This window comes from Baudoinia panamericana (assembly GCF_000338955.1).
Source record: "Baudoinia panamericana UAMH 10762 unplaced genomic scaffold BAUCOscaffold_1, whole genome shotgun sequence".
In the NCBI taxonomy this organism is placed as follows: Eukaryota; Fungi; Ascomycota; class Dothideomycetes; order Mycosphaerellales; family Teratosphaeriaceae; genus Baudoinia; species Baudoinia panamericana.
This window is the reverse complement of record NW_006911257.1, coordinates 1939119-1951463: the sequence shown is the minus strand read 5'-3', so window position 1 is coordinate 1951463 and position 12345 is coordinate 1939119. Positions and strand designations below refer to the sequence as shown.

At 53.7% G+C, this 12345-nt stretch overlaps 6 protein-coding genes across 6 annotated transcripts; 3 read left to right on the top strand and 3 right to left on the bottom strand.

Moving 5' to 3' along the window:
* Nucleotides 1-10: 10 nt before the first annotated feature.
* On the bottom strand, nucleotides 11-2045 carry BAUCODRAFT_135990 (glycoside hydrolase family 5 protein). The gene is made up of 2 exons (XM_007674268.1): nucleotides 1360-2045; nucleotides 11-1306 (listed from the first exon to the last, which is right to left on the bottom strand). Exons 1-2 carry the CDS (start codon nucleotides 1729-1731, stop codon nucleotides 92-94), a joined length of 1587 nt encoding a protein of 528 aa, XP_007672458.1. The 5' UTR covers nucleotides 1732-2045; the 3' UTR covers nucleotides 11-91.
* Nucleotides 2046-2225: 180 nt separating this feature from the next.
* BAUCODRAFT_204596 (uncharacterized protein) lies at nucleotides 2226-3145 on the top strand. The gene has a single exon (XM_007674267.1). The coding sequence runs from the start codon at nucleotides 2471-2473 to the stop codon at nucleotides 2831-2833; it is 363 nt and encodes a 120-aa protein (XP_007672457.1). The 5' UTR covers nucleotides 2226-2470; the 3' UTR covers nucleotides 2834-3145.
* A 1651-nt stretch (nucleotides 3146-4796) lies between these two features.
* On the bottom strand, nucleotides 4797-7223 carry BAUCODRAFT_118975 (uncharacterized protein; the record flags this gene model as incomplete). Its single annotated transcript, XM_007674266.1, has 2 exons — nucleotides 4797-4895; nucleotides 4953-7223. The coding sequence occupies 2 exons, from the start codon at nucleotides 7221-7223 to the stop codon at nucleotides 4797-4799; spliced, it is 2370 nt and encodes a 789-aa protein (XP_007672456.1).
* A 672-nt stretch (nucleotides 7224-7895) lies between these two features.
* Nucleotides 7896-9654, top strand: BAUCODRAFT_62200 (uncharacterized protein; the record flags this gene model as incomplete). Its single annotated transcript, XM_007674265.1, has 4 exons — nucleotides 7896-8036; nucleotides 8088-8303; nucleotides 8359-8382; nucleotides 8440-9654. The coding sequence occupies 4 exons, from the start codon at nucleotides 7896-7898 to the stop codon at nucleotides 9652-9654; spliced, it is 1596 nt and encodes a 531-aa protein (XP_007672455.1).
* Nucleotides 9655-9696: 42 nt separating this feature from the next.
* On the top strand, nucleotides 9697-10201 carry BAUCODRAFT_29716 (uncharacterized protein). The gene is made up of 3 exons (XM_007674264.1): nucleotides 9697-9918; nucleotides 9980-10075; nucleotides 10144-10201. The coding sequence occupies exons 1-2, from the start codon at nucleotides 9718-9720 to the stop codon at nucleotides 10073-10075; spliced, it is 297 nt and encodes a 98-aa protein (XP_007672454.1). The 5' UTR covers nucleotides 9697-9717; the 3' UTR covers nucleotides 10144-10201.
* Nucleotides 10202-10948: 747 nt separating this feature from the next.
* Nucleotides 10949-12146, bottom strand: BAUCODRAFT_29714 (uncharacterized protein). Its single transcript, XM_007674263.1, has 2 exons — nucleotides 11735-12146; nucleotides 10949-11676 (listed from the first exon to the last, which is right to left on the bottom strand). The coding sequence occupies exons 1-2, from the start codon at nucleotides 11945-11947 to the stop codon at nucleotides 11059-11061; spliced, it is 831 nt and encodes a 276-aa protein (XP_007672453.1). The 5' UTR covers nucleotides 11948-12146; the 3' UTR covers nucleotides 10949-11058.
* Nucleotides 12147-12345: the final 199 nt, after the last annotated feature.

Sequence of the window (12345 nt, the reverse complement as noted above, 5' to 3'; positions counted from 1 at the left end):
ACTAGAGAGGGCAGGCTTAACGACCTGGCCTTGAGATGGACAGGTAGCTTCGGTATTCATATATCCAATCGTAAGAATTCTTCGATGCTCGTCAATACACATCACCCTCGGAGTCCATAACACCCGGACTATACGTCAAGTCCTCATACTTTCCCGGACACGCCACCGCAGGTAAGTAGCTGCTCACGCTCTCGTTCTGCATCCTGAAGAAGTGCTGCCGGATAGTGCTGATTTGCGTATTGTTCTGCGCCGTGTTCAACGGATCTCCATACTGTAGCGTAAAGCCGTCGGTATGGTTGACATAGACATTGCAATTAGGGACATCGTGCATGAAGAGACTCCAGAACATGTCTCCCGCAATTACCGGATTGGTTATGTTCTGCCGGCCTTCAATAACGTTGAAGAACGACGAGAGGGTCGGTGTCGGGACGTTGCCGGTCCAGTCGTACTCGCCCGCTAGATAGACTTTGTCCGCTGAACCAACAAGGTCAATATCCGCTTGCAGTCGAGTCAGATTGAGTGGGTAGAAGTGGTCGGAGTACATGTCCACACTGCTGATGTTGAGGTGAGTTCTGTTGACGCCGTAGGTTCCATCCAAGCATAGCTTGTCGGGACCTAGCGACTTTATGTAACTGCATATCTCGTCTGTCCATGCTACAGGTACATCCATGTCGCCGAAGACGGGCCCGCCGAGCTCGTTGCCCGTTTCATAAGCGAAGATGGTCGGGTCGTTGGCGTAGGAGATGCCGGTGTACGGGTTGACGTGGGTCAGGAGATGGTTGATGTAGTTTTTGAAATCGTTAACAATGGTTGCGTTGGTGTAAAATTGCTGTACAAGCGGACTTTGGGGCGTAGACGATGAACTGCTGATGTTGATGCCGTTCCAGCGAAGGAAGACGAATTTCCCACCGTGGTAGTAGTCGTAGTTGTCGATCAACGGCGCTATGATGCGTAGGCCGTGCTCGCGAGCTTGGTAGACAGCCCAATCAATCGTGTCGAAGGCGGCGTCATTGAAGACGTTATGCTCGGGTTCGAGAGAAAGCGGATTGCCGACGCTGACACCGAGGGTTTGGGAGCGGATGGTGTGAGCACCCATGGTGACTAGGGTGTTCATCACTTCGGTTATGCGACCTTTCGTCGGATAGGAGGCGTTGTACGGAGCGTAGAATGGTTGACCAGCTGGTGGGATCACGTTCTCGTCCAAGCCAAACCAGTAGACGTTCGCACCGGAAGCTGTCCAGCGTTTGCCACCCAACTGCAGCTCGGTGCCTTTGCGCACGACATAGCTGTTGCGGAGTATCTGCGTCTGATCGTACTGTCAGCTGCTGTGGACATCCAGCATTCAGACCGTAGATCTACCTGTATCGGCTCCAGATAGCTTTGCAGAATCTGCTTCGTGACGGGGCCAAACGGTCCAGTGGGGATGACGCCGCTGGGGAGTAATGCCTCGATTTTGGGAAGCGCTGCCTCGACGTCGGGTAGTAGTGCCTCGATCTTGGGTATCATTGCCTCAATTTCTGGTACAAGCGACTCGATTGCCGCAAAGGTGCCATTAGGAAGCAATGCCTCGACCTCTGGCAGGAGTAACTCTAGATATGGCACGGTGCCGCCTGGGAGTAATGCCTTTACTGACGTGATGATACCGGTGAAGTTGAGGCCAGTATATGCACTCGACGAGCCAGCTGAAGTAGCAGCAGCCGCGACCAAGGCGGCGAGGTCACTGATCTGCATGGTAGTCCGAGGAAGCTGGACTCGATGTGCGGTAGGAAACAAGGAAGTCAGGCCCTTACCTGTGATCCCGAACGGCGACGGTACGGTCTATAAAACTTCAGAGACTTCACATGTGGTGGTGCGGCGGAGAACAGTAAGAGCGGACGTCATGACAAGGTTGCGCAGAAATAGCAGCGGGCGACTTCCAAGATTTCTCCTCTATAGGCCGTCTCGGTAAGGTCGCATTGGCGGGGCCGAGTGTGGGTGCCGGATGGTGCAGCATCGCCGTGGAATGTCTCAATGTGGTTTGCTGGAAACTCGTACATACGCACATTGTACCGCTAGAGTTCTGTGTGATGTTTGTGTTTTAGTATCCAAGATGATGATCTTCTCCACAGCGGCCTCTTGGGACGGGCGGGGGCGGAGAATTGCCGGATATGGACCGGAATCTGGCCGAAATGTACTCCTCATCGGCAAGGTTGCCGATGCTGCTATTGCATCTGATCCCGCGTATACAATACACCAGATGCTTAGATGTTGCACAGACACTCACGCACATGCCAATCGCGTATGCCCGCCTTGCCAGCTTCCTGATATGGATCTGGAGAGGACATTACCGTGCACATGGAACGCTCCGGCGATCTGGAAAGCATATGTTCAGCAAGCGCTGCGATGATTTCTGGGTTATACCGCCGAGTGGCAATTGAGTGTGGCAGAGCAAGGCCTTGAGTCATGGTGGAAGAGTTACCGGAAGGCATCAATGTTATGCAAAGCCCACTGTCAAGGCAAGGCGCTCAATTTGCGTTATTTGAGACTTGGCTACCTGGCGGACCGTCATAGTGCCAGATACAGCAAGCAGCGCTGGGTCTCATCCGGCACAGCAATACGTCGACAGAGATGTGCAGCAGAACATGTGCAAGGCTCGTTGGTCCGTCCCGTCCAGGGTGGAACTTGCTCTGATGAGCATACTCACGTACCCTGCAGCATGAGCACTCCGACCATTAGACCGGCGGGTATCACAACTCGCTCAGCACCCGAGGTCTTCGTTGAAAATGGTGTTGCTGTCGCTGTCGCTGCTGATGCCGGCACAGTAGTCGTCCGCCCACGGACAGTGGCAATCTGAGCGCTTGCCGTGGAGGGCTGTGCACCGGTTGACACAGTCCCGCCACTTGAGTGCGTGGACGTAGCAGATTGTGAGCTTGTTGTGCGCGTCGCGGCGGCAGCACCGAACGATGAGAAAGTGTAGGTTCCAGTGTCTCCACTGACCCACGACCATGTGAGCACACTCATAGTGATGTTGTACTGACTTAGCGCGGTTATCGATCCAGGAGTGTTTGACAAGGTTGCCGTAGGCGGAAGCCAGAAGGTAATGCTAACGGATTCAAGTATCCTGCCTGGCCGGTAGGCGCTATCCCTTCGCTAGGACACTGCGACGCCACAAGGTCATGCCAGTTCGACGCCTGTAGCCCCGAACAACCCTGCGAATCCGATCCGAGACTTGCTATGTATTCTTTAATCCCTAGCGGCTCTAGGTTGTTGTTCAGGCAGATGTCTTGCAATGCAGCAAGCCGCTGAGTTGCAGCGCAGCAAGTGCATCCAAAATAATCGTTCCCACCAATTTTGGCACATTGCGTAGAGAGGCCGACAAAAATCTGATTAATGGCAGCAGGAAGATTGCAGACTACGCCATTTATCAGTATCACAGCTTGCGAAGCGAACGCCGCTCGACATACCACAGGAACCCGGAAGGCTCGAATAATCCGTAACCCAGAAAGGCGGAAAGTTGGTAGGGTCGCTGGCTAGATGGATGATGTCGTTGACGTACGCGCCAGACAGATTTGGTAGTCGCAAGAAAGAGCCTGCGAATCAGCGGGAGTTGCGCCGTCGCATATGTGGAATGGGTAGTTACCCTATTCCAACAACCCGCCGCCATACAACCTAAGACTTCTTGATAATACGCGACGTTAGCTCCAAAATCGCACTGTTGGCTGCTTCCTGTGCTGTTGCAGATCTGCACATTGTGACTGAGGTCGACGTTCGCCTGCTGGTAGCAGGCAAGCGTGCCTTGCGGACTGACACAGCCATTGAGGTCGAAATGAGCGGCTCCTAGAGTGATTTGCTGAGCGCAAACGGCCGCAGCGAACGTAACGACTGTGAGCAGACTCATATTGTTTTGGAGAATCACGCCTTGGCTATGCGGCCGATTATTATACTCTGTTAGGTCTGGACGGTATGATGTCTGGCAGCCTCCCTAAGCCCCGTCCCTATCGGACTTGGTGCGATCCTGCTCATGCAAGCCACGGCGCGTTCTAACAGTGCACCGAAAGCCCGCTCATCCAGCCAGTCTAGACCTTCCCTTACCGCACCAGATGTCTTGCTCAGGCTGCTTCCTAGCTAAACGTCCATCTATCGCTGATTGATCGGAGCGCGCCTATGATCAATACAGACTGGTCATGACAACGGTATCAGTACAGCAAGTTTGAAGTGCGTCCTACCATCTAAAGATGTTCTGCGACGATGGAAACTATTAAGCTTTCGCAAGCTTCACGCTCAAGACGTGAGCAATCCCGTCATTAGCAATCTCGGCGATGCTTGATGTAAAAAGCAAGTAACCACGTACATGCATATAGTCCATACAGGGTATGCGCGATTGAATTTCGAGCCCACCGCCCTAATCGAACACAGATGAGTGTCCAGCTAGGTTGCCATGGCGCTGATACTCATTCGCTGCCGCTCCGTGTCAGTCAGCCACCACCTTCCTAGCGCCCCAGCCTGGTTCGATCCTACTCGACGTAGCTGTGGCTTAGCTACCTTTACGACGCAGGCTGTGCCGCAGGTAACCCGTGATAATGAGCCTCCACGATGTCTGGCATGCATGACGAGGTCGAAGTGAAGCTCGATTTGCAGACCATGTCTCGAATGTTGCAACAGCGTAGGGCCAAACATTCTCCCACCTCAATAACGCACCCAAGAGCGACTCGACTTTGGACAATCCTTTATCAAATGGTCTTCAAGCCTCTGCAAGGCCGGAGAGTGGATCGGAACATTTGTCGATCATCTTTCGCTGCAGCGGCACGGCGACAATATTATGCTTTGAGCCGCATCTCCTCGCACCTCACACATACCGGATCCTGCGAGTCGCCGCGCAAAAAATATCGACCATCTCCAAAACCGCCATTACATTCCTAGGTATTCGTCAGTAACATTGATCCCACTTTCACTTCTCAGAACAATATACTCACAACACAAACAAAACATCCCTCATGCCAGTCCGCCCCAAGCGCCTTCACAACCAGATCCGTGACCGGCTTCCTACACTTCCTACACTTCGAGCTGTATCTGTTAGTATGACACCCCACACACCAAGCATATCCATCTTTCTCCACGAAAGGCGTATGAGCGTCAAAAGGGTCGCCGCATTGAGCGCAGAAGAAGTGCCCCGCATGCCATTCCGCACCACAAGCGACAATGACTTCTCCCTCGATAGGTGTCTTACAGCTTTTGCAGCGCGGGCTGAAAAGCTCGTGAAAGTCGAGGTGGCAGTAGAAGCGCAGGCTTTCGTCGCCGTCCATGGCTTCTTGGCAAAGGCTGTCATCGAGGGAGTCATTCTCGGGGATTGCTACGTTGATGCCCGCTTCACGGGCGCGAATACGTTCGACTCTTTCGGAGCGCTTGCCATCTGGTTCCGGGTAGAAGGCGACGCACTCTAGGTTCGTATGGCATTGATGACAGACGAAGCAGCTCGGGTGAAAGCGTTCGCCTGCTGCGCTGAGGATGCGCCCGGCGATGGGGAGGGCGCAGTGGGCGCAGAGAGTGCCTGTCTGACGAACAGAAGGCGTGTAGTGAGGTGTCGACTTCGGCAGTGGTGAAGTCGCAGAATGATGCGGCAAGCCCGGGCGTGTAGGCAAAGGCAGCGGTCTGCGACAGCTTACAGAGGCTGACGCGGTTGGCACGTCTATTATGATACTGGGCAGCCCCACGTTGAATGCTGGCGTTGTTGGTGCGGATTGTACACTTGTACTTGCGAAGTCAGGTTCTTCGGGCAGGACGATGCTCGGCAGGTCTGGCTCCTCGGGCAGGATGAGTGTCGGAACAGGCGGCATATTTGATACCGTGCTCTCTCCGAGACGCGGTTTCTCCGCAGCAGGCGTACTCTTCATAGGTAGCTCTCGTCCTTTCACTGGATCCGGGATCAAAGAATGTACCTCCTGCAGCACAACCTCTTTCGGGCCCGCGTTCTGTCGGAAGCTCACGATTGGTCGTCCAGGCTTGTCACTGACGAGTGTCGGCTGAGGTAGGTTCGGGCTTCTGTCCTTACGCTGCTTGCTGGTCGCAGCGCGAATGTCATCACTCCGGATCTCGATTCCATTCTTGGTGGGCGAAGTTGGCTCCGGTGGTTGATAAGTTGCCGAAGGGAGCGTTGGCAGGGGGTTTTCGTTCGTTAGGTATCCGGCTCCTCGACTCTGACTTGGTGCGTTACGCTGGATCTCGATGGGCTGATACCTCGTGGAAGGCAATACAGGCGCGGATGCCGAGTGCTCCAGCTTCGGTGGTTGTTGCGCACGCATTCTGGCGAATGGGTTCTTGCGGGCATATTGGGAAGACTGCACGGGTGGGATAGCAGCCTTGACAGGCTCCGGCTGGGCGTCGATGTCTGTGTTCATCTCTGGCTGCTCCTGCGGATCTTCCCAAATACGATCGTGGCGATGCATGTACATCTTCTTTTCTCCGCTCAGGATACGCTTGTTACCTCCGCTACTGCTTCGTTGAGATGCCTTTGCTATGTCCTTGTCTACTGCTTCGGCTAATGCACCGTAGCTCTTGCCAGAGGGCGAGCGAGGACCCTGCGCAGACGCGCTTGCCGGAAATGTACAGGTTCGAAGGAGTGTATCTTTGCCACGTTCCACATCCTCGGGCGCAGCCTGCTTCCAAGCATGCTCAGCTGCGCTTAGATTTCTGCGATGTTGTGCTACGGGCTCTTTACTGTGGCTTCTATGATAGCTGCCGTTCCGTGAATGTGACCAGCTATCTTTCCGAGTATCTGGGTTTGCGTATGGTGCATGAGGATTCACCAGGTGTGAATCCGGGTTACGGTGTTTGAAAACGAGCTCCGCTGCTTCGTCTTGCGCTGCAGCATGGATTCTTCGCTCTTCCTCTGATTCCACATCATCAAGTGTCGTGTTGGAAGATCTCGTCTCCGGCTGCTCTGTCCACTGTATCCCAATCTTAAGGTATTCGGAACCAGGCGACAAGCTTTTCACCAAGAACTTGGCAGGCGGCGTGTTATCCCTCCGAGAAGCAGCCAGAGGTGTCACTACAGCTCGTCCAGCAAAGGGGCTCCTTGTCCGCGGATCTAGACGAGAGTCTACCGCCGTAGTCTTCTGGCCTGGCAGCGTAGGCATACTGCTGCTTGTGGGCAGCTGCGGCCGAGCACCATGGCTGAGGCTCGTCTGTTGTCGTTTATGTCGCTCGGCTGAAGATCCTGGCAGCGGTCTCGAGCCAAAGGGCTTCATTGAGCTGTTCGAACAAGTATTGTCCGTCCGTGGTGGTGTGCTTCTCCTTAGGCAGCGGACGTCGCCGACACCAAACACACAAATGCCGGACGGTAAGCAAGCCACCAACTCCAAGAATGCACGTTTGCTATGACAAAGCTGGAGTAATTACTGTAGTTGTGTTCCAGTGAAGTTGCATATATAAGATCTTTGTACAGACATGCGGCTCTGCTAGCCATGTTTGGAGATTTCCACTTTTGTTAGTTGGCGTGGTTACGCATGACTACTTTTGCTTGGCACTAGCGGACTCAGCTCCGTCCAGGACCTCGTCTCCCTCAAAGCTCACAATCCCATCCAATACGCCAATGGTCCCCACCACGCGGAAACCATGCGCATGCCAATCCTTTGCTTTAGTCATGGCCTGCTGCTGATGTATGCGCTGCCGCTCTCTCAATGCTCCTTCCTTTTGGCGGCGGGGTCATGTACTCCACGTTTCCGAACCCCGCGTTCTCCATCCCTTACACCCGAGTTGGTGGTGTTGATGGTGATGGAGCGGATATCGTCCGCACTAATGATCAGGTAGTCAGACGACTGCCTATATGTTTTACGCGAGTGATGGGAATCCAGAGTCGAATCACTCGTTCTGCAGTACCCAAGTAATCCTATCAGTGTACAACGATGTCGTCGCTGTCAATGTCGACTCTACCTCTGTCGGTCATTGCGGTGGTCACAGTCCTTGTTGTAGCTCTGGCATGGCTCTCACAAACAGGAAAGCGACCGAAGGAATACCCGCCAGGACCTCCAACCCTTCCGATAATTGGTAACATCCACCAGGTACGGCCAATAACCTGCCAATCTTGATGATGTGTGCTGACATGGCTAAAGATGCCAACACGCGATGCGCATCTGCAGTTCCAAAAATGGGCCGAGGAGTACGGTCCGGTGTATAGCTTGATCCTGGGTACGAAGACATTGATCGTACTGTCAAGCGATGAGGCCGTCAAGGAGTTGCTGGACCGACGTAGCGGCATGTACTCGTCTCGACAAGAGATGTACATTGGCCAGGAACTGTGTAGTGGCGGTCTTCGATTGCTCATGATGGTGAGGATGCAGCCGAAAATGAAAAGTCAATCCATCGTGCTGACCGTCAACGCAGCAATATGGTCCTGTGTGGAGAATGGTACCCAGCTTCCCCCTTCCGTCGGGTCACTGTATGCGACGCTTACCATGCGCATAGATCAGAAAGTCGGTTCACAATCTCCTCAACGTTGGCATGTCCAAGACCTACGTGCCATATCAGATGCTCGAGAACAAGCAAATGCTGTACGATCTCCTGCATACTCCGGACGACTTCTTAAAGCACATTCGCCGCTACTCCAACGCCCTCACAACGACTATAGTCTTCGGGTGGAGAACGTCTGTTTACGAAGATCCCAAGCTGATGCAGCTCTTCGACGGCTTTAACCAGTTCGCCGAGATCAACCAAACAGGCACCGCGGCGCTTATCGACTCCTTCCCGCCGCTTCGCTGGCTACCAGACTACTTACTGCCCACTCGAGCCCATGCAAAGCAACTGCACAAACGCGAGAAAGAACTATATCTTGACCATTGGCTCAATGCGAAGAAAGCTCATCAAGACGGTACGCTCAAGCCTTGCTTCTGCGTCGGCCTAGTCGATGAGCAGAAGAAAGAAGGCTTCAGCGATGACCAGGCGTGCTACATCACGGGTACGCTACTTGAAGCAGGTAGCGACACAACTTCGAGCACACTTTACGGATTCATGTTAGCCATGCTGTTATACCCTGATGTCCAGAAGAAGGCGCAGGCCGAAATTGACCGGGTGGTCGGAGGTGACCGCATCCCCACAATGGAGGATGAAGAGGATCTGCAGTACATTCGCGGCTGTATGAAAGAGACCTTGCGTTGGATGCCAACGACGATCCTCGGTGGCGTGCCGCATGCCGTAACGCAGGACGATACTTACAAAGGCTTCCTAATCCCGAAGGGAGCTGGCGTGCTTAACAATGTCTGGGCCATCAACATGGACCCCAAGCGTGCACCCGAGCCTCGCCGCTTCGATCCGGACCGCTACAAGAACGACCATCTTGGCCTGTACGACTCCGCGGTTAATCCAGACGCCTCTAAGCGTGATCAGTTCACATTCGGCGCAGGCCGACGTATCTGCCAAGGCATGCACGTTGCTGAGCGCAGCTTGTTCCTCGGCATGTCACGGATACTGTGGGCCTTCAATATCGAGCCGGCCACAGACAACGCAGGTCAACCGATCTTACCTGATCAGGACCGATTCACGCAGGGCTTTGTCTGCATGCCTGAAGAATTTCCGGCAAAGATCACGCCACGGTCGAAGGAGCGGGCGAACATGATCGAGCAACAGTGGCAAGAAGCACAGAAAGAGTGTTTGAATCCGCAGACCAAGCAGTGGCTGCGTTAACGGCGTCATTCTCGGTTGATTCTTCTCTGACTTGTACCTCTCCAAAGGCGAGGCGGGAGCGGGATGGGTTTTCCCGCCAACTTCTCTCATCTCTCGCTTCGCAAGCTCCCCAAGACCAGAGCCGTCTACAAAGATGTCACAGAACCATCAAGATACACCATCGTTCCCGCAATGCCCTCCCCATATCGCCGGCTAGACAAAGAGCCATATTTGCCACATCGTACAACTGCTTCGCCGCTTGCCTCACTTGTTCGCCAGCTGAAGGTACGTCTTTCGCGATCCTATGCCACTCGAGTCAGCACCACATCTCAACCGCTGAGGCCAGGAGAGTGCCACTTCTCGGTCTTCACCAACGCTGTCATATGCCCCTTTGCCCTTTCGTACGCGGACACTGGCTCGCGGTCCGCTTCCTTCTTTGTAGCTGCATACGGAGGAGGGTCAGTATTTGATCCCGCGGGAACCACTATGGCGAGGAGTTGGAGCACTGACTCTCGGGCACAATAGCGTTGCATCTCAAGCCAGCCTTGCCATGCTCAGATGCGACGCTCTTCGTGAGCGCCTGCTACGGCTTATCATCAGTGAGTTGGGGTGGATTGAGTTGATGCGGAACGCGCACACGTGACTCATGATTTTGCTGCGGCAAGACATCGATGATCGACCCTCTTCCCTCCTTCTTCATAACTTCGGCGACCGCTGCGATTAAGCGGTTCAAAACTTCCACCTCTGTCCCACCTCTATGCTCCGTTAGAAGAACTAGCACATCCAACCTTTCCTTTCCATCGAACTTCTCCTTCGCAGATCCAATGATCGTTTCCGCAGCGTCTTTGTCGGATATATCGCATTGCAGGAATTGAAAATGCGTCCCAAGTCCAGCATTCAGTGAGTGGTCTTTGGGCTTCGAGTCGATGCCCAGGACGAAAGCGTTGGCTTTCAACAGTGTTTTACATATTATAACTCCTTGTGAAGAGGATGCTGAAGTGACAATACATATACGATACTGTAGGTTTAGCGGGCTGGAGCGCTCGATGATGGACATAGTGAGGGACGCGATCAGAACGATGCGTAGATTGCATGAGGATGTCAATGTTCGAAGGCAGGTAAACGTTTTACCTACATTAGCGCTCGTTGGGCAATAGGAAGCTGTTGTTGCACGATGGCTGAAGATGTGCTCGCACATACGGTAGTGCGTTGCTTGCTTCGGAGCAATGGCAGAGCTGCCTTGGACTCTTGCCTAGGTGCAACCTAAGGGACGAGGGAAGACTAAACGGCATAGCCGCCCACGTCAGTGAGGGGTGGTTGCAGTGAATCTCTAGCCTAGTCCTGCTAGCGACGGAACACAATCAGAACGTCGCACGAACATCACTTTAAACCGTGAGTCGTGGGTTTTGACAATACTATTGCCTATCATCTCGTGGGCGCGAAGTGCTCGGAGTCCTGCTCCTGCTGCGCAAACGTCTCAGGAAATGCTGCAATACCCGCAATGATTCCAACCGCCATAATGCAAATAGAGATCAACGACCAAACAATACCCCAACATTGCGCCGAACCACCATAGCGCTTCGCGAACTGGCTCGCATCAGAGCTGTTGACCTTCCGGAAGATCAGGTCATCGCAGATGTCCCAGACGCTGTAGAGCGACGACATGACTCCAATGAACAACACGAGCCAGCGCAAAGGCTCAGCATGGGCAATGAACCAGAAGCCGACTAGTAAGCCGACCGCGAGCAAGACAGTAAGGACCGTTAGCCAGTCTTTCTTGCCCCACCATAGCGTCAATAGGAAGCAGACTCCGAGCACTATGCTGGCGACCTTGCTGGCGACAATGTCGAACCCGCAGAAGGTGAGTAAGGCGCCGATGATTGACGACCCAAGGTAGCCTGCTGGTAGGGTGATGGCGCTTATGCCGCCTCGCATGTGAGTTACGCCGCCCTCATGAGGGTCGAGCGATATTGACTCGACACGGCCGCCGGTACAGCACGCTGTTATTGCGTGGCTGAATTCGTGGAATGCAATAACCAACATCTGGAACATGGTCAGGCTAGGCTTCGGTCGGCTTCACGAAATTGAGTGGTGAGCTTACCTTGAACGGCCATAGCACGTAACGAACATACGGAATGTTCCAGAGCAGGGCAATGATCACAACGTATGCTGCAATGACACCCAATGTCACGCCTTGCGCTCCTCGCACTGACAAGTTGCGACCGGAGAGTAGGTGGTCACGGATCAGGACTGGACCTGCGGTAACCATCGCTCGTCGCGTAAGGTATGCTAGGTCATGCCGCAACGGAGCCATGCTGGACTTTGCAACGGTCTGTCCTCAACCTCAATATCGTATGATTGTATCGGTCGAGCTTGTGAATTGTTGGGGAAAGCTTAGCCAAGGTCGTGCTGCGCTCGCTGCCCGAGGGAGTTGCAGGCGTATACTCTCGCAACAACGGATAGTTAGGAGTACATAGATCGGATTGCAGATGTCAAAGATACAGAAATGACTCCGACAACAACATTCTTCGACGTGTCCCAGGTACGCGGCATTGTAGCGCTCGAAGCGTACAGCCACACAGCGATCTTCTATTTTTGGCTCTGGTGTGAAACTGGACTTCACTCCTTCCAAACACATCAACATGATTGCGAACGTAGGTCACATCGGTGGCCTAACGAATATGGAAATCAATTTATACCTCATCATAGTCA